The 19,052-nt window shown below is 36.4% G+C and overlaps 2 protein-coding genes across 2 annotated transcripts; both read left to right on the top strand.

Moving 5' to 3' along the window:
* The first annotated feature begins 49 nt into the window (after positions 1-49).
* On the top strand, positions 50-2,470 carry LOC116300781 (large ribosomal subunit protein uL2). The gene is made up of 4 exons (XM_031709719.2): positions 50-105; positions 645-929; positions 1,561-1,895; positions 2,259-2,470. The coding sequence occupies exons 2-4, from the start codon at positions 650-652 to the stop codon at positions 2,418-2,420; spliced, it is 777 nt and encodes a 258-aa protein (XP_031565579.1). The 5' UTR covers positions 50-105; positions 645-649; the 3' UTR covers positions 2,421-2,470.
* A 798-nt stretch (positions 2,471-3,268) lies between these two features.
* On the top strand, positions 3,269-18,885 carry LOC116300773 (serine/threonine-protein kinase mig-15). The gene is made up of 34 exons (XM_031709706.2): positions 3,269-3,607; positions 4,025-4,090; positions 5,604-5,660; positions 6,210-6,254; positions 6,682-6,762; positions 7,106-7,154; positions 7,463-7,524; positions 7,647-7,737; positions 8,552-8,624; positions 9,331-9,388; positions 9,777-9,831; positions 10,333-10,496; positions 11,035-11,122; positions 11,752-11,854; positions 11,989-12,053; positions 12,548-12,597; positions 12,831-12,982; positions 13,055-13,110; positions 13,406-13,491; positions 13,669-13,779; positions 14,070-14,261; positions 14,364-14,427; positions 14,692-14,757; positions 15,064-15,141; positions 15,331-15,398; positions 15,925-15,994; positions 16,355-16,455; positions 16,533-16,626; positions 16,838-16,896; positions 17,163-17,205; positions 17,311-17,346; positions 17,505-17,585; positions 17,765-17,904; positions 18,069-18,885. The coding sequence occupies exons 1-34, from the start codon at positions 3,566-3,568 to the stop codon at positions 18,150-18,152; spliced, it is 2,730 nt and encodes a 909-aa protein (XP_031565566.2). The 5' UTR covers positions 3,269-3,565; the 3' UTR covers positions 18,153-18,885.
* The last annotated feature ends 167 nt before the right edge of the window (positions 18,886-19,052 follow it).

Raw genomic sequence — 19,052 nt, 5'->3', positions numbered from 1 at the left:
TGATAATCTATAAGCGCATTAGGAAAATGAGGGACCTTACCGAGGGAATCTGGGACTGAGACTGCGATGAATCTTTCTCTTCGCCAAAAAACCGTGGCCATATTGGTAAGAAGAAGCATTAAGTCTGAACTTTATCTTTAGGAATCCTACACTTTAAGAATGCATCGTCATTTTTTCTCACCGCAGTATTCAAGTGAAATTACTACCAAATACATCTGAAGCTTTCTTTTCGCTTCCTCAATAGCAGTATTAGTGTTATTTCATAGTTTCTTACCTTACGAACTTCAGAGTATGCGATCTCTTCCTTCTAATATTAGTAGTACCATTTTTGTAGTTTTCTTCTGACGTAACTAAGCATAAAACTACTTTGGTACTACTAGTCAAGTTATTCTATAAATTTAATATATTATTTGAAATAAAGGTTATTTTATATGTCCAAGTACTTTAAAAACACAGGACATATTGACCATATTCATATGCTATAGTTTTACACAAGTCTTACACTCTTGGATTTATTGATGTGGGAAAAAAGATAAATAATACTGCTGATACGGAAATTATTTATTCATCTTTCATTTATAAATCTTTATTTTGTTATACAAAAAAATATTGATAAAATGTTCAATGGTTTGTGTTTGTTGCAGTAAATATGGGACGTGTTATTCGTGGCCAGCGTAAGGGTGCTGGAAGTATTTTCAGATCACATACCAAGCACAGAAAAGGAGCTGCTAACTTAAGAGTTCAAGATTATGCTGAACGACATGGTTATATTAAGGGTGTAGTAAAGGATATCATCCATGATCCTGGTCGTGGTGCACCATTAGCTGTTGTAGTCTTCCGTGACCCATACAGATACAAGCTACGCAAGGAACTCTTTATTGCCACTGAGGGAATGTATACTGGTCAGTTCATCTATTGTGGCAAGAAAGGTAACTGATTGACATCATTATGTAATCTTCATAAAGCCTTGGTCAAATCTAGGGTAATAAGTGCATTGGCAACTGTATGCAGCATGAAGGGGGTGCTACAGATTACCATGTTCCCATATTTTTTAAGGATATTCATGGGCAAATGATTCTATTGTCAGATTTTCAAATAAAAAATTGGGGTCCCTGAATTCATTCGGCCATCAGGATGCTTGGAAGTTCGCCCTTTTTAATTTTAAAACGTGCAAAGGACATAAACATAGAAAACTGTCAAATATGAGCCATGTTTTACTGAATAAAATAAAATGATCATCCCCTTTTTCACAGAACTCTCAGAAATAACCAAATAAGTAATTGTCATTTAAAATTTTTGTTTAAAATGAAAACTATAAAATGTTATTGGGCCTCAAGGTGTTTGTTGTTTGCATTTCCCTCATATGAAGTTTCGTAAGGGAGTATTGTATTAATGCAACTACATGGCATGGAGTTGATGTAGGATTTTGGTACCACTTATAATGGTGTCATTTCTTTAATTTTTAACTAAAATTTATTTTGAGGGTTTTTATAAAGCTTAATCAAATCGATATTGGTATTCTCTCAATGTACTGAATAAGCAATCTTTATTCCTTTTAAGCTACACTTCAGATCGGCAATTGCCTTCCTGTTGGTGCCATGCCAGAAGGAACAATAATAAGCTGTGTTGAAGAAAAGACTGGAGATAGAGGCAGGATTGCACGCACATCAGGCAACTATGCTACTGTCATCTCTCATAATGTAGAAACCAGGCGTACAAGGTTGAAGCTTCCTTCTGGAATTAAGAAGGTTGTACCATCTGTGAATCGTGCTTTGGTTGGTATTGTTGCTGGAGGTGGTCGTATTGAGAAGCCTATGCTCAAAGCAGGACGTGCTTACCACAAATACAAGGTTAAAAGAAACTGCTGGCCTCGTGTTCGTGGTGTTGCTATGAATGTAAGTAGACAGTACAAATGCAAAGCTTTGAACTACTTTAGTATTTGTTAAACCTTAAATAGGCCATTTGCAAAAATCATTGTTACTATTATATTTATATATGTAAATAATGTCAGTGTAGAAAGAAATTGTGCTAAAAAAATGTCCAGAGAAAGCTTAGAAAAATTACATTTTGTTGCCACCTTTCCTGAACAAAGTCAGGAAAATTTAATATTAATGTACCATTAAAATACAGCTGTCCTTTGTTAGTTTGGGTAACGACAAAGGAGTCAGATGTCTAACATCCAAAAGATCATTTTACTACACTTCATTAATATTATAGTTTAAGACATTGGTGAATAACTTGTTTGTTGTTGTCAACAGCCTGTGGAACATCCTCACGGTGGTGGTAACCATCAACATATTGGTATGCCTTCTACAGTCAGAAGAGATACATCAGCTGGGCGTAAAGTTGGTCTTATTGCTGCTAGACGTACTGGTATCATTAGGGGAGGAAAGAAGATTCTGAAAGAAGACAAAGAATAAACCAAAGCATCTCCTTAAAATGTCCAAATAAAACACCCATTGTAAATTGCTTTTTGAGTGTTGTTAAATTTTACTGTAAATCTTTCTTTAGTTTGGCATAGGAAACCCAAGCAAGGTACTATTGTAACTTATCATAAATACAAAGCAATGTATGTAGATTTGTACCTTGGTTGGATGACCTTTGACTGTAGCTTCCTTTTATTTGAGATTATTATATTTGGTAGAATGCAAGTGCTCCAGGACAGACAATGTTACCTCAAAGAAACTTGCATCTATCACATACACATAAATACTTAGGGGTCGGGACAAAGGACTTTGAATAATGGATTACTTTGATGATTAGCACTCGTTCACATAGATGAAAAGGAGTTTTGCATGTCATATCATGTTACTAGTATCTCCAGCTCTTTATTGTCGTATAATCCAATAGCTGCTCCTTTCTGCCAATAAGAATAAGTGCTAACCACAAGGCATTACAAATATGGGCTGTTGAGGGGGCAAATATATAAAAATGGTTACAGAAATGTTAACAGTTCACTACAAAACAATTTGGATGGAGGAATTTAAAATATCGACCGTCCCATAATTGAGCAAATTTCTCAACATCTTTGGGTTGTCATTTCCACATCTTTGCATTGTTTTGCCCTCTGGAAGACAAACAATGCCTTGCATGTCAGTAGTTTGAAATGGCTGATCGTCGCTATCAAACCTAGTCTCACACAGACAAAGCGTTGCGTGACGACACTGAAAGCGGCTGTGATTGGAAGGAGACTATATCACGGTCTTGTGGCTGTTGAGGGGGCTTTTTTGGGTACCCTGTGGAATCACGTGACCAGCCCCAAGCCCCTCCTTGCTTGTTGTGAGTAGTTATGGTCGACATGATGGGAACACAACTGTTTATTCCTTGAATATTATTGTCGTTACAATATTGGAAAAACGACGCCAGAAGATCTCTGCAATTTTAAACTGTTTTTGTGACTCAAGGTTCTAAAGTATGAGAACAATTTGTTGTCCGGATTACGGCGTTGGTGGAGCTTAACTCGTCACAGGAAGTGAACGAAAAATTATTTGCCTCTGAAAGTTTGTTGCCTTGGATGTGTGAAGTTTTACAGCGGCACTAGACATTTGGATCATTGTTGATCAAGATGGCTTATGGCTTAGACGATATCGACTTGACAACGTTAAAGGTTTGTGGTAGAAAACAACAAGCTCACTTTTGTGTTTCAGCGCGCATCACAGTACAACATCTCTTGTCTAAATCATGAAAGTACTAGCAGGACACTCTGGCTTATTGACAGTTCTCATGAAAACTGCTAGCCATTCTACGAGTTATTCCTAAAAACCATCTACCGATTTTAGTAGTGTGTTTAGGAAATAGATCCCGCTGTTTTCAAATGAAACATTCTTATCTCAGAATTTCGATTTCAGTTTGAGTTTTTTCGATATTGGACTGGCATCTTGTCTACCGCCAGACATGTTTCACCAGACATGCATAAAAACCATAACACATTAAAGTATTAGAAACCCTTTTCTCTCGCCTTGTTGAGGAACGTAAATATGAATTATATGAACCATAAAGGTTACTAATTGTTTTTATTTTGAAGGAACCTGCAGGAATATTTGACCTAGTCGAAGTTGTAGGCAATGGAACGTATGGTCAGGTCCACAAGGTAAGCTGTAGTTGTACATTCGACTGTCTGATCCAAGCGGATGGCATTTAAAAAAAGTCTTTGAATCTACAACATAGACTTGAATCAAAGCAGGGAAATACGCAACTCTTTAGATAAAGTTGTGGTCATCTTCGCTAAATTTAAATACAAATGATAACATGAAATTATTTACTATCAGTCTGTTCGTGGTTTCATGGACTTTGAAATATATTCTCTTCGATCGCAAGTAAATTGTCTTTTTCTACACTTGATTTCCTCTAAACCATAAGCCATCATCTGGTCTTAAACTGCATATAGGCTTTAATGTACATTGTTTATGATGTTCAAAGAATAGAATAAGGTATACAAGTCAACTACAAAATAAGGAAAGTAGATCTTACACTATGAAGCCTAGCTAGCTGACATCGTTCACACGCCGTTGGAAAATTTTCAAAAAAAGATTTGGTTTCATTATCAATGCAAGTATATTTATACCACTGATACTAACCCCTGAAAGAAATGAATAGCGTTATTTAACATGAAAATAACAGATCTAAATGTATTGTTTTCTAGATTGTTGAACGTTCTGGAATGTATATTATTTGATTATTCGTTAGCGTCCATTCTTTTGTTTGTTCACACGGGACTGACAAGCACGATAATATTTATTTTAGTGTAATCTCTTCTTATTGAGTATTTTATTGGTTCTTCGAAAGAACCCAGAGAAGAAATTTGCTGAAAAAAGAAATAATATTTTAGTTTTCTAATATATAAATTTGAACTTTACTCACAAATTTGCCTCCAATTGGTTTAAATCCAGGATTTTATAAGGGTGGGTGGGTGGGTGGTCCAAAATTGCCACTACACGCAGAAATTGAACCCATATTCATTCCCAGTGCCTTTTTGAGTGATTTGTTTTGTGAAAAATGAGGGGGTACTAGATTAGAGTACATGTATGTGACTAAAACCAGTTATGAGAACCATAATCATAGCATTGGGCATTGGGAATGAATATGGGTTCAATTTCTGCGTGCAGTGGCAATTTTGGATCACCCACAAAAATCAACTCCTAAATTCCAATTCCATCATGGAATGAGAGCCACAGGTTTGTTAGCCATTGGCTATTAAGTGCTACCCTCATGAAAAAAGGACAGTTTTTTTTTTTGTTTATAGCCCTAAAGTGATTGTTTCCATCAATTTCATTCTGAATGTAAGGAACATTATCAGAGTCAAGATAGGGAGGGGGGTGGGGGGATTCCATGGTCAACCAATAGAACCACAGCTTGGTTTGCCCACCTGGGTACTCATTCCCATTCCATTCTCATTAGCTCAAGGATAAGTTGACACAATAAATGTATTATCTGCAGGGTTTTATGAGAACATGATACATGTCATTAAGTTCTCTGTAGTGAATTGCACAAATGTCCTACTATGTAAACCGCTGCAGATAACAAGCATTGGTCTTGTCAAATTATGTTAAATGTTATCCTATTATTCAGGCCAATCATCTAACAGGTGTAATGATCAATTTCAGGGCCGCCACAAGAGAACAGGACAACTTGCAGCTATTAAGATTATGGATGTTACAGAGGTACTAGAACATCACAATAATTATTCTTTGGGGGAAATTGTATTATTTAATAACCCCTTAACTCTTCTGCACTAGAAATTCATCAGAGTCAGCATGGTTTGGTGCTAAAATGCACACCTCATCTGGATTTCAAATTTTATCTGTCCCATCTGAGCTGGGGGTTTTCTGGCCCTCAGGTTTTTCCTTTCCTCTCTCAAAATCAAACCTAACTAAAGGTTAAAGCTTAAACTGGGGGGTCATACATGGACCTGTATAGTGGCTGCCAGATACACATTCACATGCTTTCAGTTTGACCCTGTTGAGCTGCGTGCACTACTCCTTTACTTTGCAGTGGTGACAATGACAAGTTTTTTTGTAAATGTTGTCGGGCATCAACATAAAAGAATGACAGCTAGATAGCATGATTCCAAATTTCAAATATAATTTTGCTAGAACTCACAAAACAACAAGATCCAGAAAAAAACACTGTTTGAAAAACCTCAATACTACCCAGGAGTCAAATGTTTTTTCTAATCAATATGATCATGAAAATGCTTATACTTTTTACAGGATGAGGAAGAAGAAATAAAGCTGGAGATAAATGTCCTTAAAAAGGTTATTAAGATAATATTTTGTTTGATATTTTTTGTTATTATTAAGTGTGCTTTGATTGGCGAAAATGTTTGAAAAACCATGTCGACCTATATCAGAAAACAAGGTTTATTAAAATAAATGAAAAATATAAAAATGTCTACTTTTGTTTACATGATAGAGCAGAGAGTCAAAGAAACACTGTATGGCTCATGTTTCTAGAATACAACCGATTCTCTCTTGTTCTACTGTTCCTATCATGTTCATATCACATCAATAAACAGACACGCCATATTCTATATTCCTATTACATTAAATAACCCCAACTGCAGTATGCTAAGCTCCCAGACTCATGGAAACGGATGTCTGTTTGTTAACACCAGGAATCTGTAATATAGTGTTTTGCTGCTTTATTTAGTTTCAGTAATAATAATATTTTGGATATTTTTAGTTTTCTAATCATAGAAATATTGCAACCTATTATGGTGCATTCATTAAAAAAGCTTTACAAGGACAAGAAGACCAGCTATGGGTGAGAAATTAATATTTTTATGCAAGGACTATTTCTATTCCATTCCATTCCATTCTATCTTATTTTATCTCATTCTGTTCTATATTTATTTTCTTTATATGATATATAAAGGGAATTCAAATTTTTTTATTTTCACTTACCATTATTGGCCATAGCATGCTGTTGTCAGTTCAAAAAATAATTAAGTTATAAATTAATTTACAGATAAAAATCCAAAACAACAATTATGCTATCCTCCAGAATAATAATTTTCTGCTTTTCTTCCTGCGTGCATTCTTGGTGTGATGTATACATCAAATGGTTAAGTGTATTTCATCAATAAGGAATTTTCTTATTCTTTTAGCTTGTTATGGAATTCTGTGGTGCTGGGTCTGTAACAGATCTTGTTAAAAGTAAGTTACATTCTTTACACATATTTCCCTTAAATTTTAATACACATCTTATGATAATGGTGCTGTTCTAGCTAATATGGTACTCATATGTGACAAGGATTCCACTTAGCAGCATAATTATATCAATTAAGAAGTATTAATAAGGAGAACAAATAAGTGTTTTGATATTTAAAGAGAAGATTTGTTCAATATTGGTGTTTGCAAAACGCAGTCTGAACTGTTTTGATTCATTCTTTGAAATTGTATACAAACTGAATGTAAAGAAAATATTTTTCAGTGGTAATTCACTGTTACATTTATTTAATTAGCTGCAAGAAACAAGACGTTAAAAGAGGAATGGATATCTTACATCTGTAGGGAAGTCTTGAATGTAAGTTGATTGTTGTTCCCCATAATATTACAATCTCAAGAATGTTTTTTTTCAATTTTAAATGATTGATTCTTTAATGAATTGCTTTTCTTCTGCTATAATCTAGTTTGCTTGCATTTCAGGGAGTTAGTCATCTTCATTTGAATCATGTGATTCACAGAGACATAAAAGGACAAAATGTTCTGCTAACGGACAGCGCTGAAGTTAAATTAGGTATTTTATTGATAAAAATATCACACCTGTTGTGTATAGTTATAAAGCATGCAGGGGCCGGCAGAACACAAGAGAAGTATTCTGCAAAGCATGCTGCATAATTAGGTGCTCCTCAAACTACTTAAAAGTCCTGCCATTCCACAATTGCTTTACACTTTAACTACACACAGCATAGTAAGCCAAAAATATATTTCTCTATAAAACAGAAATTAGAATAACCATTATTATAAAATAACTGCTATGAATGTCGCGTTCTGATTGGTTTGGAGCGTGTGCTCCATGACAGCACATTGCACACATGCGCACTTTCCGTTGCGTCATTCCTATCTATTATTGTAATTTGTATTTTATAAAAGAAATAAAAAACTTGCTTACTGTGCTGTGTGCAGTCATAAAGCACTACACGCTACGCGTCGTGCTTCTCCTAACACTTCTCTTGTGTTCTGCCAACCCCCGCATGCTTTATGACAGCACATGCGCGCGTTTTCTATTTCTTCATTATGAATAGAAATGTTGTAGCTTGAGGGTGCTATGTGCTCTCATAAAGCATGCACTTGCAACCTAACAGAATGTAGGAACAGTTGTTATACAAAAACTGATGTAAACAACCTGGGTACTTTACTAGTTGTCTTTGAACCAGACACTTACTTGATTATATTGTTTCACTGTTACCACCTATGAACAGTATTCTTTCTTGTCTCACCCAGAGTCCAGAACTGATGCTTGAAATGCCCAGCCAACGAATGAAAACTAACCATGCAAAGTCTTTTAATTTGAATCAATTCATTTATTTTCAATGCTTTTTGTTTTGTAGTGGATTTTGGTGTCAGTGCTCAGCTAGATAGGACTATTGGTAGAAGAAATACATTTATTGGTACTCCATATTGGTAATGTTGGCAGTTAGACTTTTATTATTATTTATCGTCATTATAACTCATGAATCACACCAGGAGGTGCATAAGACCTTTTTTACTCATGGATATACGAAGCTATGTTATTAATAGGTATTGCTGCTGTCCATCTGATATGTGTATGTCATGTCCCAAGTGTCACCTACTTGCCTGCAATACATACAATAAATATGGGAACATCATCAATGACAGTCTACCTGTGGTGTTGACAGCTTGCACTGAACATGAGTGGGACAATCACTGGCCATGTTATTTCAAGTGTCGCGGCATGCCATAAATATATTAGAACCACACCTTAGTTTTGTTATATGGAAATAATGTTGGGTCTCCTAACATTCAAATTACAGTGTAATATCCATCTGATTATTATTATTATTAAATATTATTATTATATGACACTAGCAAATCGAGCAATCTGATTGGATAGATCGCATCACGGACTGGTCTAGATTCTCCGGTATTAACCGGTCCGATGGCATATTAATCTTACAGCAAAAACATTTTGTCCTTTTCAATGAAAAGTGGTCATATAATAAAACTCTTATCAACCGAGCTTGGTCGGTCTGTACGGGATAATCTTGACCTCGGTCTGTACATTCCGACCTCAGTCAAGATTATCCCGTACAGAACTCCCGCTCGGTTAATAAGATCTAAATATTAAAATTGTTATTTTTGTACTTAGGATGGCACCAGAGGTGATAGCATGCGATGAGCAGCCAGATGCTACCTATGACAATAGGGTTAGTAATAGTACCACTGTACCAGACTGTTGATGTTTGGACCTTAGTCTGAACCTTACTCAACTCTTGCCTTGTGGATACCCCGATATTAGGGATGCCTCAATATTACAGACATAAGCAAAATCCCCAGAAGAAAACACTGAGGAACAAATGGGCATGATTAACTCTCGCTATTGCTGATACTCCCTATTAGGGACACCAAGAGATGGTCCTGACTGTGTCTGCTGTAACAAGAGTTGACTGTATTGTGTATTCAAGCCAATATCTGAAATATATTTCCTCTTTCCTTATACTCCTCAATACTGTTCTCATGACAGAGACTTGTTACAATTAGCAGTTTATTTAATGGCACAGATTTATTTTTGAATCATATTAACTTTTTTTGCAGTGTGATATGTGGTCTATAGGCATTACAGCAATTGAAATGGCAGAATCTCAACCACGTAAGTCATTACTTGCTCATCACTCCCTGTAACGGGGCTCTTGAGCTGTGAGGATCACTCCTTCATGCACTGCCAGTACATTCACTCTATACATCACACAACACTCAAATCACTTGGTGATTGGCAAGGGAATAAACAACACATCAAACGCATTCAATTTACATATGTGGTTCAGTCAATATTCCAACTCATGACCCAATAAATGATATAGAGGAAGAAAAGTGGCTGGTTGTTAACTTCAAAGCAACTGCCAGAGGTCCGGCTAGCAGCAACTTATTCTGACAGCCCTGATAGCAGTGGGTGTTGCCACCTTAAACAAAACAATGCTCTCTCAAAGTAGAGAGATTTTCTTCAGCGGCTGTCTTCAGTTGATTACCACTGTAGTGTGTTCCACATTTTCCATCCACAAATTCTCCTTCATTTATTTTTCAGTTTTCAATTGATGATACCCTAGTTGTATTATTTTCTTCATTGATGATACTTTTATTATTTTCCCTATAGCATTATGTGATATGCATCCAATGAGAGCTCTGTTCCTGATCCCAAGAAGTGAACCTCCAAGATTGAAATCTAAAAAATCTTGGTCAAAGAGATTCCATAACTTTGTTAACACTTGTTTGATAAAGGACTACCAACACAGGCCAACAGCTGATCAGCTATTGCAGGTTAGTTGATGGTCTTTCTGCATGAGCAGGAGTGGGCATTTTTTATACAGCTATTTCGAAAAATTTTGTCGAAGGTTTTATTACATATTGTATACCATGCTCAATATGTGAGTAATGTGGTCAACTTATTTTCTTCTGTGCTGATGTCATTATTTCATGTATGAAAATGATTTTATCATTTTATGCTTGGTTTTTTGAAATAGTTGTATACACCTACTTGCAAGAACGTTGTCATACCATATTAGAACATTAGTAATTTAGTGAGAAAGGAATACATTAAAAGACAAAGGAAAAAGTTCAGCTTCAGTGATCTTCTTTTGTTTTTTAATATAACTCCTATCCCACTAAATCACTAATGTTCTATTTTCGTATGACAACGTTCTTGCAAGTAGGTGTATGTGATTGAGAAACAAAGAAGAAGAGAGACACAAATAAACTGCTTCATGAAGCAAGAGAATCATATGTAGTGCTCTCTTACTTCATATTCTCTTGGCATTGGAGCCAATTTTGATCTACTCATTTACCTTTTCTTTTTCAGCATGAGTTTATCAGAGATCCTCGAGCAAATGAAAGGAAGATCAGAATAGAACTGAAAGATTTCGTAGACAGAATGAGAAAAAAGAAAGGTAGAGTCATTATAAGAGTGATATTTCCTAACACAAACTACAATGGGAAATGATAATGCTTTTCATAAAAACAAAAGTTTCCAGAAGATTCCCACAGTCTTAAATTTTCAACCGTTGTGCCTACGCTAATGCGTTTTTAGAGCGTTCCAATTTCGTCTTTCTTAAATCACATCGAAAGCTTCGAGATCACACTAACCTTTTCAGAGCGTTTTCGCTCGTCAACACTAATGACAATTTAAGACTCAGATACGATCAGAAAGGATGCAATAACATTATCTGCGCCGATGCGAAAAACAGGTGTGCTGGTGTGAATGACGTCAGCTGTCCACCATGATATGCTAGGCCTTCGTTTTCAAATATCTCCACTCTGGAGAGAGCTTTCAAATGTATGTGATTTCAATCATTTTATTGTTGGTTCAAGGCCAAAATGCTTTTAAAAGCATTCGTTTTTACTTGATTCAATAGCACACGTACTGTATTAATAGTGATATGTGACCATACCCTTAACACTACATTTCACTTCTGATCCTATTGTTGCATTTACAAATACAAAAAGAAAAAAAATGTTATGATCTTAATATATAGTGTCATTTTCACAATGGGTGCGGGGTGATATTTTACCTTTAAAGGTGGTTATTCAGAACATGATGGTCCTGATTATCAGTTCTCTGGCAGTGAAGATGAAGACGAACAACTATTAGCTGTAATGATTGCTGAAGATATGGTAGGAAGGTTGGTAGACATTATTGCATTCATTATTCTTCCTCGTCTGTCTCTCCCTTATTTAACAAATAAATTAGATTTATGTAGTGTATTTTCATTTTTAGCTATTATTTATTATAAATGTATTATTTTACGCTTCACAGTTCGGACAATCCTCGTTCAACATTAAGAAGGAATTTAACACTGATGCAAGGTGGAACATATAAAGGTATGCTTTTATTGGGTTACATCTGGTCAGGATGACTCTTCTAAAGAACATAATCTTACCAACTATTAATTATATGAAAACAAAATAATAAAAACTACCTTCCTAAGCCGACAAGTTCATTTGTATTCACATAGACCCCTTGCAGCACTTTGGAATGCAGCTCAATCTGGGAGACAGAACAATAGGTTTCCAATTCTCAGGAGATTGGAATTCTTTTGTTTTGTCCCTCAGATCAAGCTGCTTTGACATCACATGCAAGGGGGACTGCAAGGGAGTTATAAGTTTATAGGTGTCGGGAGAATCGTGGGGAGAGTCGTGGGGAGAGTCGTGGGGAGAGTCGTGGGAGAGTCGTGGGGAGAGTCGTCGGGAGAGTCGTCGGGAGAGTCGTCGGGAGAGTCGTCGGGAGAGTCGTCGGGAGAGTCGTCGGGAGAGTCGTCGGGAGACAAATCAAAGAACTAATCGATGTTAATATAGTATCTATCTTTATTTGGCAGCCAACCATCCACATGAAACACCTTATCGAAGTAACAGCGTTAGCAGTCCTGTAAGTATCATTTACCACATCCACTACATTTTACAACTTGGATATGATTAATGAGTGATACTTATTCATATGTCTCACGATTGACAGTCATTTGTAGACTAGCAGTTTGCTATCGAAACGTCGTGGTCTTTTTACAAATGAATAAGTATCATATTTCCATGGTGAATGATATTTTTTATTCTATATATATAATTTATATCCACATGCATAATTGTGTTTGTTTTGTGACGCAGGAGAGACGTCAAGCACCAGCAGCATATGGAGTCGGTACTGGTGTCTATGACAACGAGATGCACCCTGCTTATAGTATGGAGACTAATCAAGAGGGTTTTGCTATGGGACACGCAGAAAATAACGTCCCAGCAGCACAACCCAACAGACCAGGGTATGGGTTATTATAATAGTCAAACTTAAAAGGTGTTTTGTTATATTAAACATATCTTGTCTGTCACTGCAGGTCATTGTCCATAGATGGAGTTGATGAACGTACATTAACAAGACACAACCACGACAGTAAGTCATGCTAGGCAGTACTTGATGAATGACGGTTGGGCGAGATTCCCGGGCATGTTGTTTGTACTTTACGTTGTTCTGCAGGCGCGGTTTTTTTTTACCTAGAGACCAAAGGGACTTTTTGTTTGTTACTTTTATACGCCTTCTCTTCAGCTGTAAATTTTATCCATTTTGTGGTCGTCATATATTTTTAATGGATCGTTTTGCTTTTATATGCTTTTCTATACAAATGATATTTTATACCATATTTAAGTATAAACAAAAACCAAAGTGTGATTGATTGTTTTGATGATAGCTGCCCGAGAAGAAGCAGAAGCAGTAGGAGAAGAACACGAAGAATACGGCACACTGAGACTAGACGACGAAGACAACCAGTCAGATGTAAGTAGAAAATACTGATGAGACGGCCACAGTAACTTCCTTGAACTTCGGTGCTTTTCTTTCTTTGTCTCGGAGTAATATTGAGTATCGTACACAGAAAGGGTAGTAGTGTCATGGAATGCTGGGTTAATGGCCCAAATATCTAGCTAACAATGCTTTGTCCATTACATTCTTCAGTCCAGTTCATCGACCGCCAGTCTGACAGAATCAGAAAGTCCTACCAGAGGTAGCAACCTGCCTGATGTTTTACCAGCTACAAGTCAACCCCCTCAGTCACCTCCATCATCGGTAAGGTGCTAATATTATCTTCTCTCGCTTTACGAACACCTATATATTTGAAACCTCGTTTGAATGGTATTTTTATATTTTCATGTATTCGAGACAATTTTAAGAAGGGTCAAATCGTAAGATTTCCTCAGCAAAACTTTGATAAAGAGGAATCGGAGCCTCTCAATGAACGTTTTATTAGATCATTACGGGTACTTCGTCATGATGACGCCAAACAAACAAATGCTTCCTCAGTCCCTTTACATTATTTATCATGCAGCCATATGTATTTATCTTTTTATTCCATGAAGCGTTCTCCAGGCCAGCAGTCATCAGACGAGTCCATAGCTTCATCTTTTGCCGCCGTGCAAGAACCAGCTAAAGAAAAGAAAATGGTTAAGCAACGAAGTTTTGGTTTTGGTCGCCAGTCCCAGGCTCCCTCTGAGGTGTCAGTTAATCTTGACCCCGAGAGAACATCGATTGCAAGTCAAGAAGATTTTGCGGTAACTAAGACAGAATGTGCTTTTTGCGCTGGCTGTTTTGATCTTAACTATCTTTTTTGCCTTCTAACTTTAAAAAATAACATGATTTGTTTGGTTTTTCAGATGCCTCAAATACGAAAGTACAAGTACAAGTTTAGAACAGAAGTATTATGCGGTGCTTTGTGGGGTAAGTCCGATTCAAGGCGCCGAAGAAATAAGGAAGCAGTCATGATTATTATTATATCGTTTTCTCGGAGCCTGGATTCAGGTTTTTTCGTTAGATTCATTTACTGGTTGTCCTTCCTACTCTGTATTCTATCTGTACCTCTGTTAAGACCTCTGTTAAGCTCATGTACGTGTTATCAATGGCTATTATTTATTCTGTCTCGCGGCAGGGTCTGTTCCTGCAAGAAATGCACTATTAACTAGATGTATTTATTGCGTTATCCAGGGGTGAATCTTCTTATTGGCACAGAAACAGGACTATATTTACTTGACAGAAGTGGAAATGGCAAAGGTAGATATTGAAAAATGAGGTTCTTCCTTAGTTAAGCATTTATCATAGAGGTCACACTGCTGAACTATCCATCCATCCATCCATCCACCATTCCGTCCACCCATCCTTCCATCCATCCACCCATCCGTCCACCATTCCGTCCACCCATCCTTCCATCCATCCACCCATCCGTCGATACATCCACCCATCCGTCCATCCGTGCGTTCGTTCGTTTATTCATTCATTCATTCGTTCGTTCGTTCATTCATTTATTTTAGGGATAGGGTATTGGTAAATACGTTTTAATGTGATTATGTTTTCCCCTAGTATTCCAGTTGATATCAAGGAGACGATTCCAACAGATCGATGTTCTTGAGGGCATAAATGTTCTCATTACGATTAGCGGTAAGTGACAGCGTTTTTTTCATTTATTTTTTCCCACAGTGCCACATCGCTAGCTAAAGTACTTTAAGGTTGTTGTACTGCATATGTAAATTAATCTACATAAAGAGTTACCATTGTGTTAACTTGCGTTTATGCTTCCAGACATCTTTTATTTTGATTGCTTTTCTTCTTAATTGTCTTAATTTCCAGGAAAGCGAAACAAGTTAAGAGTGTACTACTTGTCCTGGCTTAAAGCCAAAATATTAAAGGGGGAAGAGGTAAGAACACCTTGAACAGGCCAACCTTCCGTCCACCCTTGAGTGGTAAATACATAGATTAGACAAACACTTCTTGCAGCGTACAACTCGTAAAAGTTCGGTCCTACAACGATATTTATTTATTTATTTATTTAATCAATTTAATGGCAATAAAAGAGAACATAGAGAGAAGAAAGAGCCATATGGATAATCCGTAAAGGAGTCCTAGACCCCATATGGAAACAGTTCACCAGGCAAGATATAAAATAGAAATAAAAATAAAATCTATAAAAATATGTTAAAATCTAGAAAAATATATTAATATAAATCTAACTTGATATACCGATTTATCAAATCCAGCAAAGAAAAATGTTAGTAATAAATAAATAAAATTTGAAATTTGTCTTAACCTAGTGATATATTAAATAATATATTAAATAATATGGCTACGAATTGTTTATTGATTTATTAGCTTACCTCCTATTTTAATACTATCAACTTTGACATATGCAGTCTATGGATAATAGAGTTGTCTTATTGTTTACAGGGTAATCATCGTGGACAGCGGGGCTACACAGTTGTGGGTGATATTGAGGGATGTATCCACTATAAAGTTGGTACGTATATAAAATAAAACAGATAGACATACAGAAATATATACGACTATATATATATGATTGGCTGTTATTGCAATTCATTTTTACACGCATTCTGATTGGACCTTCAAAGAGTAATCATTCTTACACGCATTCTGATTGGACCTTCAAAGAGTAATCATTCTTACACGCATTATGATTGGACCTTCAAAGAGTTTATCATTCTTACACATATTCTGATTGGACCTTTAAAGAGTAATCATTCTTACACGCATTCTGAGTGGTTAGTCTGTCATTACCGTACCCTGACTTTGATCATTGCAAGGGTTGTTTCAGGCTGTCGATAAAATTTTAAGATTTTGTTCTTTTTCTTCAATCTAGTGAATTTTCATCGAATCAAGTTCCTTGCATTTGCCACCCAGTCTAGTATTGAAGTGTATGCATGGGCACCCAAACCTTACCATAAGTTTATGGCTTTCAAGGTGAGTCTTTCGTGGTGTAAACTGGTATGCGGTGTGTTTCTGCTTGCTCACGACTTTATCTTGTTTTCTGTTGTCAGTCGTTCCCCGAGTTAAAACATCAGCCAGTTCTGTTAAACATGACGATAGAGAAGGAGAACAGTAAACTCAAAGTCTGTTACGCATCTAAAGTAGGTCAGTATGTAGAGAAAACTTCCAAAATGTCTTTTTGTATTCCAACAATACACGACGAAATGGAAGATAGATCTCCGCTCATTTTGTTGAATTATACAATTATTCAGTTGTCATATTTATCAGTCAGCCTTTCCTTTATTGTTTTCCAAAATGTTAGACAAGTATTTTTTCATAATTATACCATGAGAGCTGAGGTATTTATGTCTAACAGGTTTCCATGCTGTAGACTTGGACTCCGCTACCGTCATCGATTTGTACATCCCCACTAAGGTAGGTCGGTCGGTAGGTCACGTACATTTAGTGATATATACCCCCTTTAGCATGTGACGTCAAAGGAGCTCGATTTGGAGGACGAAAAAGAATTTCAATCTCCCGAGAATTGAAAACCTATTGATATGTCCTCCAAATTGAGCTGCATTTGGACGGACTGCGAGTGAGCTATTAAACAACCTCTAGAACTAGTAATGTCTCAATCAATGATATCCTAACACTAACCATAATAATAAAGTTTTGACAATCTTTTCTCCACATTTTAGTTACAAGAACCATTCCATCCTCATTCTATCGTAACACTTCCAAGTAAGTAAGAACAAGAGGTCATAAAAGACAAATGGTGCTTCTACTTATGGCCTGTTACTGTTTTTGTCCAAAGCTTGATTTACCTCCTTTTAATTTTCCTTATAGATTCAAGTGGCAAGGAACTTTTGTTGTGTTACAATAGTAAGTAGTTTGTTAGCATAACTACATGCATAATTCCTTTTGGGCTTGGAATGACTAATCAAACTCTTTTTAAGTAGTTTTAATAGTTGTGTTCTAGAACAGTAATAGGACTTTCTTTTCGACCTTTGGCGACTAATTTGTTAATTTTAATTTAACAGCTGAGGGAGTATATGTAGATACTGATGGTCAACTAGTGAGACACGCTACCATGCAATGGGGAGAGACGCCGTACGCAATAGGTACGATATAGTTATGGATATGTTATTTGTATATGAGAATATATATAGACTATATATTTGTACTGCGGTTGTAGTGTATCAAATTGAGCTGATCCTCGCAGTATATAATATTACCGGTACTCGGGCACATTCTTAAATATCCAATAAAGTATCAACGTGTTATTACCTCTGTATTGCAGCAAGTATTGGTAGCTGTCAGATAATGGGGTGGGGCGAGAAGGCCATTGAAGTACGATCCGTAGAGACAGGGTTGTTGGATGGAGTCTTCATGCACAAAAGAGCCCAGACGTTTAGATTCCTCTGTGAAAGAAACGAAAAGGTAACTTGTTAAATATGGGATCAGCAAGTGTCATCATCATATTGCACTAATGTGCCATATCTTGTATTTTAACGAATTATATTTGTTCCGTATATTTTTTTAAAAGGTGATAAAAGAATATTCAGTTGCATTTGATATAATTCAATCTTCATTTTCTATTCTAGGTGTTCTTCGCCTCTCGATCGACTTCCAGTGGCCAGATTTACTTCCTGACATTGAGTAAATCCTTCAAGAACTTTGGCTATTGAGATGACCGCGAACATTCTTTAACGTTCTTCTTTTCGTATGAAAAAGAATAACTGTGATATTGTGTCCATATCACGGTACAATTGGCGATATGTTGCTGGACAAATTTTGAATCGATCTATCTTTTATCTGATATAGAACTGTATGATAAATATAACGTGGGGCTTTTCTAAGATAACGATCGCATTGCATTCTGGACTAGATTTAGGAGCAAACTGATGTCCTTTGTGCAAGTAACTGCTTTTAGGCCAGACCATAATATACCTTGGTTGACTAGCCCGGCCTTCCAATATTATATTATTGTAGAAGATATTTTATGTAGAGGAATCGCTTATTGTTGGCATTGCAGTACATTTTGGGACTGTTTGGGGAACATATTTCCAAGAGGGCGTCTATTTCGTGCCCTTGACATAATCCCACAATGCACTGCAATGTCAACTTCACCCAGTTTTTTCCTTAACCTCGGATTGGCTGATATTTAGCACCACTGACCATGGACTAGTGCTTATGACACGATAGTCAAGCGATTGATATTTTGTGTTATTATGGCCAACGGAAGCTCTTTCAAATTCAGGAGGGGTATTCCACTTGCCAAGGTAGATAAGAAGTATCTTGATATGTAAAGTCTAGATCGCTGTGCCTTGCAAAGGAGGCAGAAATCTGTAAAAAAGGGTGTGTTGAATTACTTTTTAACCATTGAATATGAACTAAAGCATTAAATATTTGAAAACTGCTGTCAGGATTAACAATACAAATACTGTAAAATGCAGACTGTCATATTCCCCGCTTGTTTACCTAACTTAGTGAACAACATTTGTAAGTCAAAGACAAACCTTTTCAGTTCAGTATAATAATAACTACAGAAGTATTAAACAGCACCCAGGCACCGACGCATGCTTTTT

Source organism: Actinia tenebrosa, unplaced genomic scaffold, assembly GCF_029948245.1.
Source record: "Actinia tenebrosa isolate PJP-AT-01 unplaced genomic scaffold, QUT_ActTen_1.0 PGA_scaffold1__47_contigs__length_23844297, whole genome shotgun sequence".
NCBI lineage: Eukaryota > Metazoa > Cnidaria > Anthozoa > Actiniaria > Actiniidae > Actinia > Actinia tenebrosa.
This window is presented reverse-complemented; position numbering and strand designations above follow the sequence as displayed.

Excerpts from the sequence above, each read along its gene's own strand:
- LOC116300781 (XM_031709719.2), top strand. The coding sequence starts at position 650 with ATGGGACGTGTTATTCGTGGCCAGCGTAAGGGTGCTGGAAGTATTTTC. Across the intron at positions 930-1,560 it reads CATCTATTGTGGCAAGAAAG|CTACACTTCAGATCGGCAAT; the intron begins GTAACTGATTGA and ends ATTCCTTTTAAG. Across the intron at positions 1,896-2,258 it reads TTCGTGGTGTTGCTATGAAT|CCTGTGGAACATCCTCACGG; the intron begins GTAAGTAGACAG and ends TGTTGTCAACAG.
- LOC116300773 (XM_031709706.2), top strand. The coding sequence starts at position 3,566 with ATGGCTTATGGCTTAGACGATATCGACTTGACAACGTTAAAG. Across the intron at positions 13,111-13,405 it reads AACAAGACACAACCACGACA|CTGCCCGAGAAGAAGCAGAA; the intron begins GTAAGTCATGCT and ends TTTTGATGATAG. Across the intron at positions 14,262-14,363 it reads CAAGTCAAGAAGATTTTGCG|ATGCCTCAAATACGAAAGTA; the intron begins GTAACTAAGACA and ends TTGGTTTTTCAG.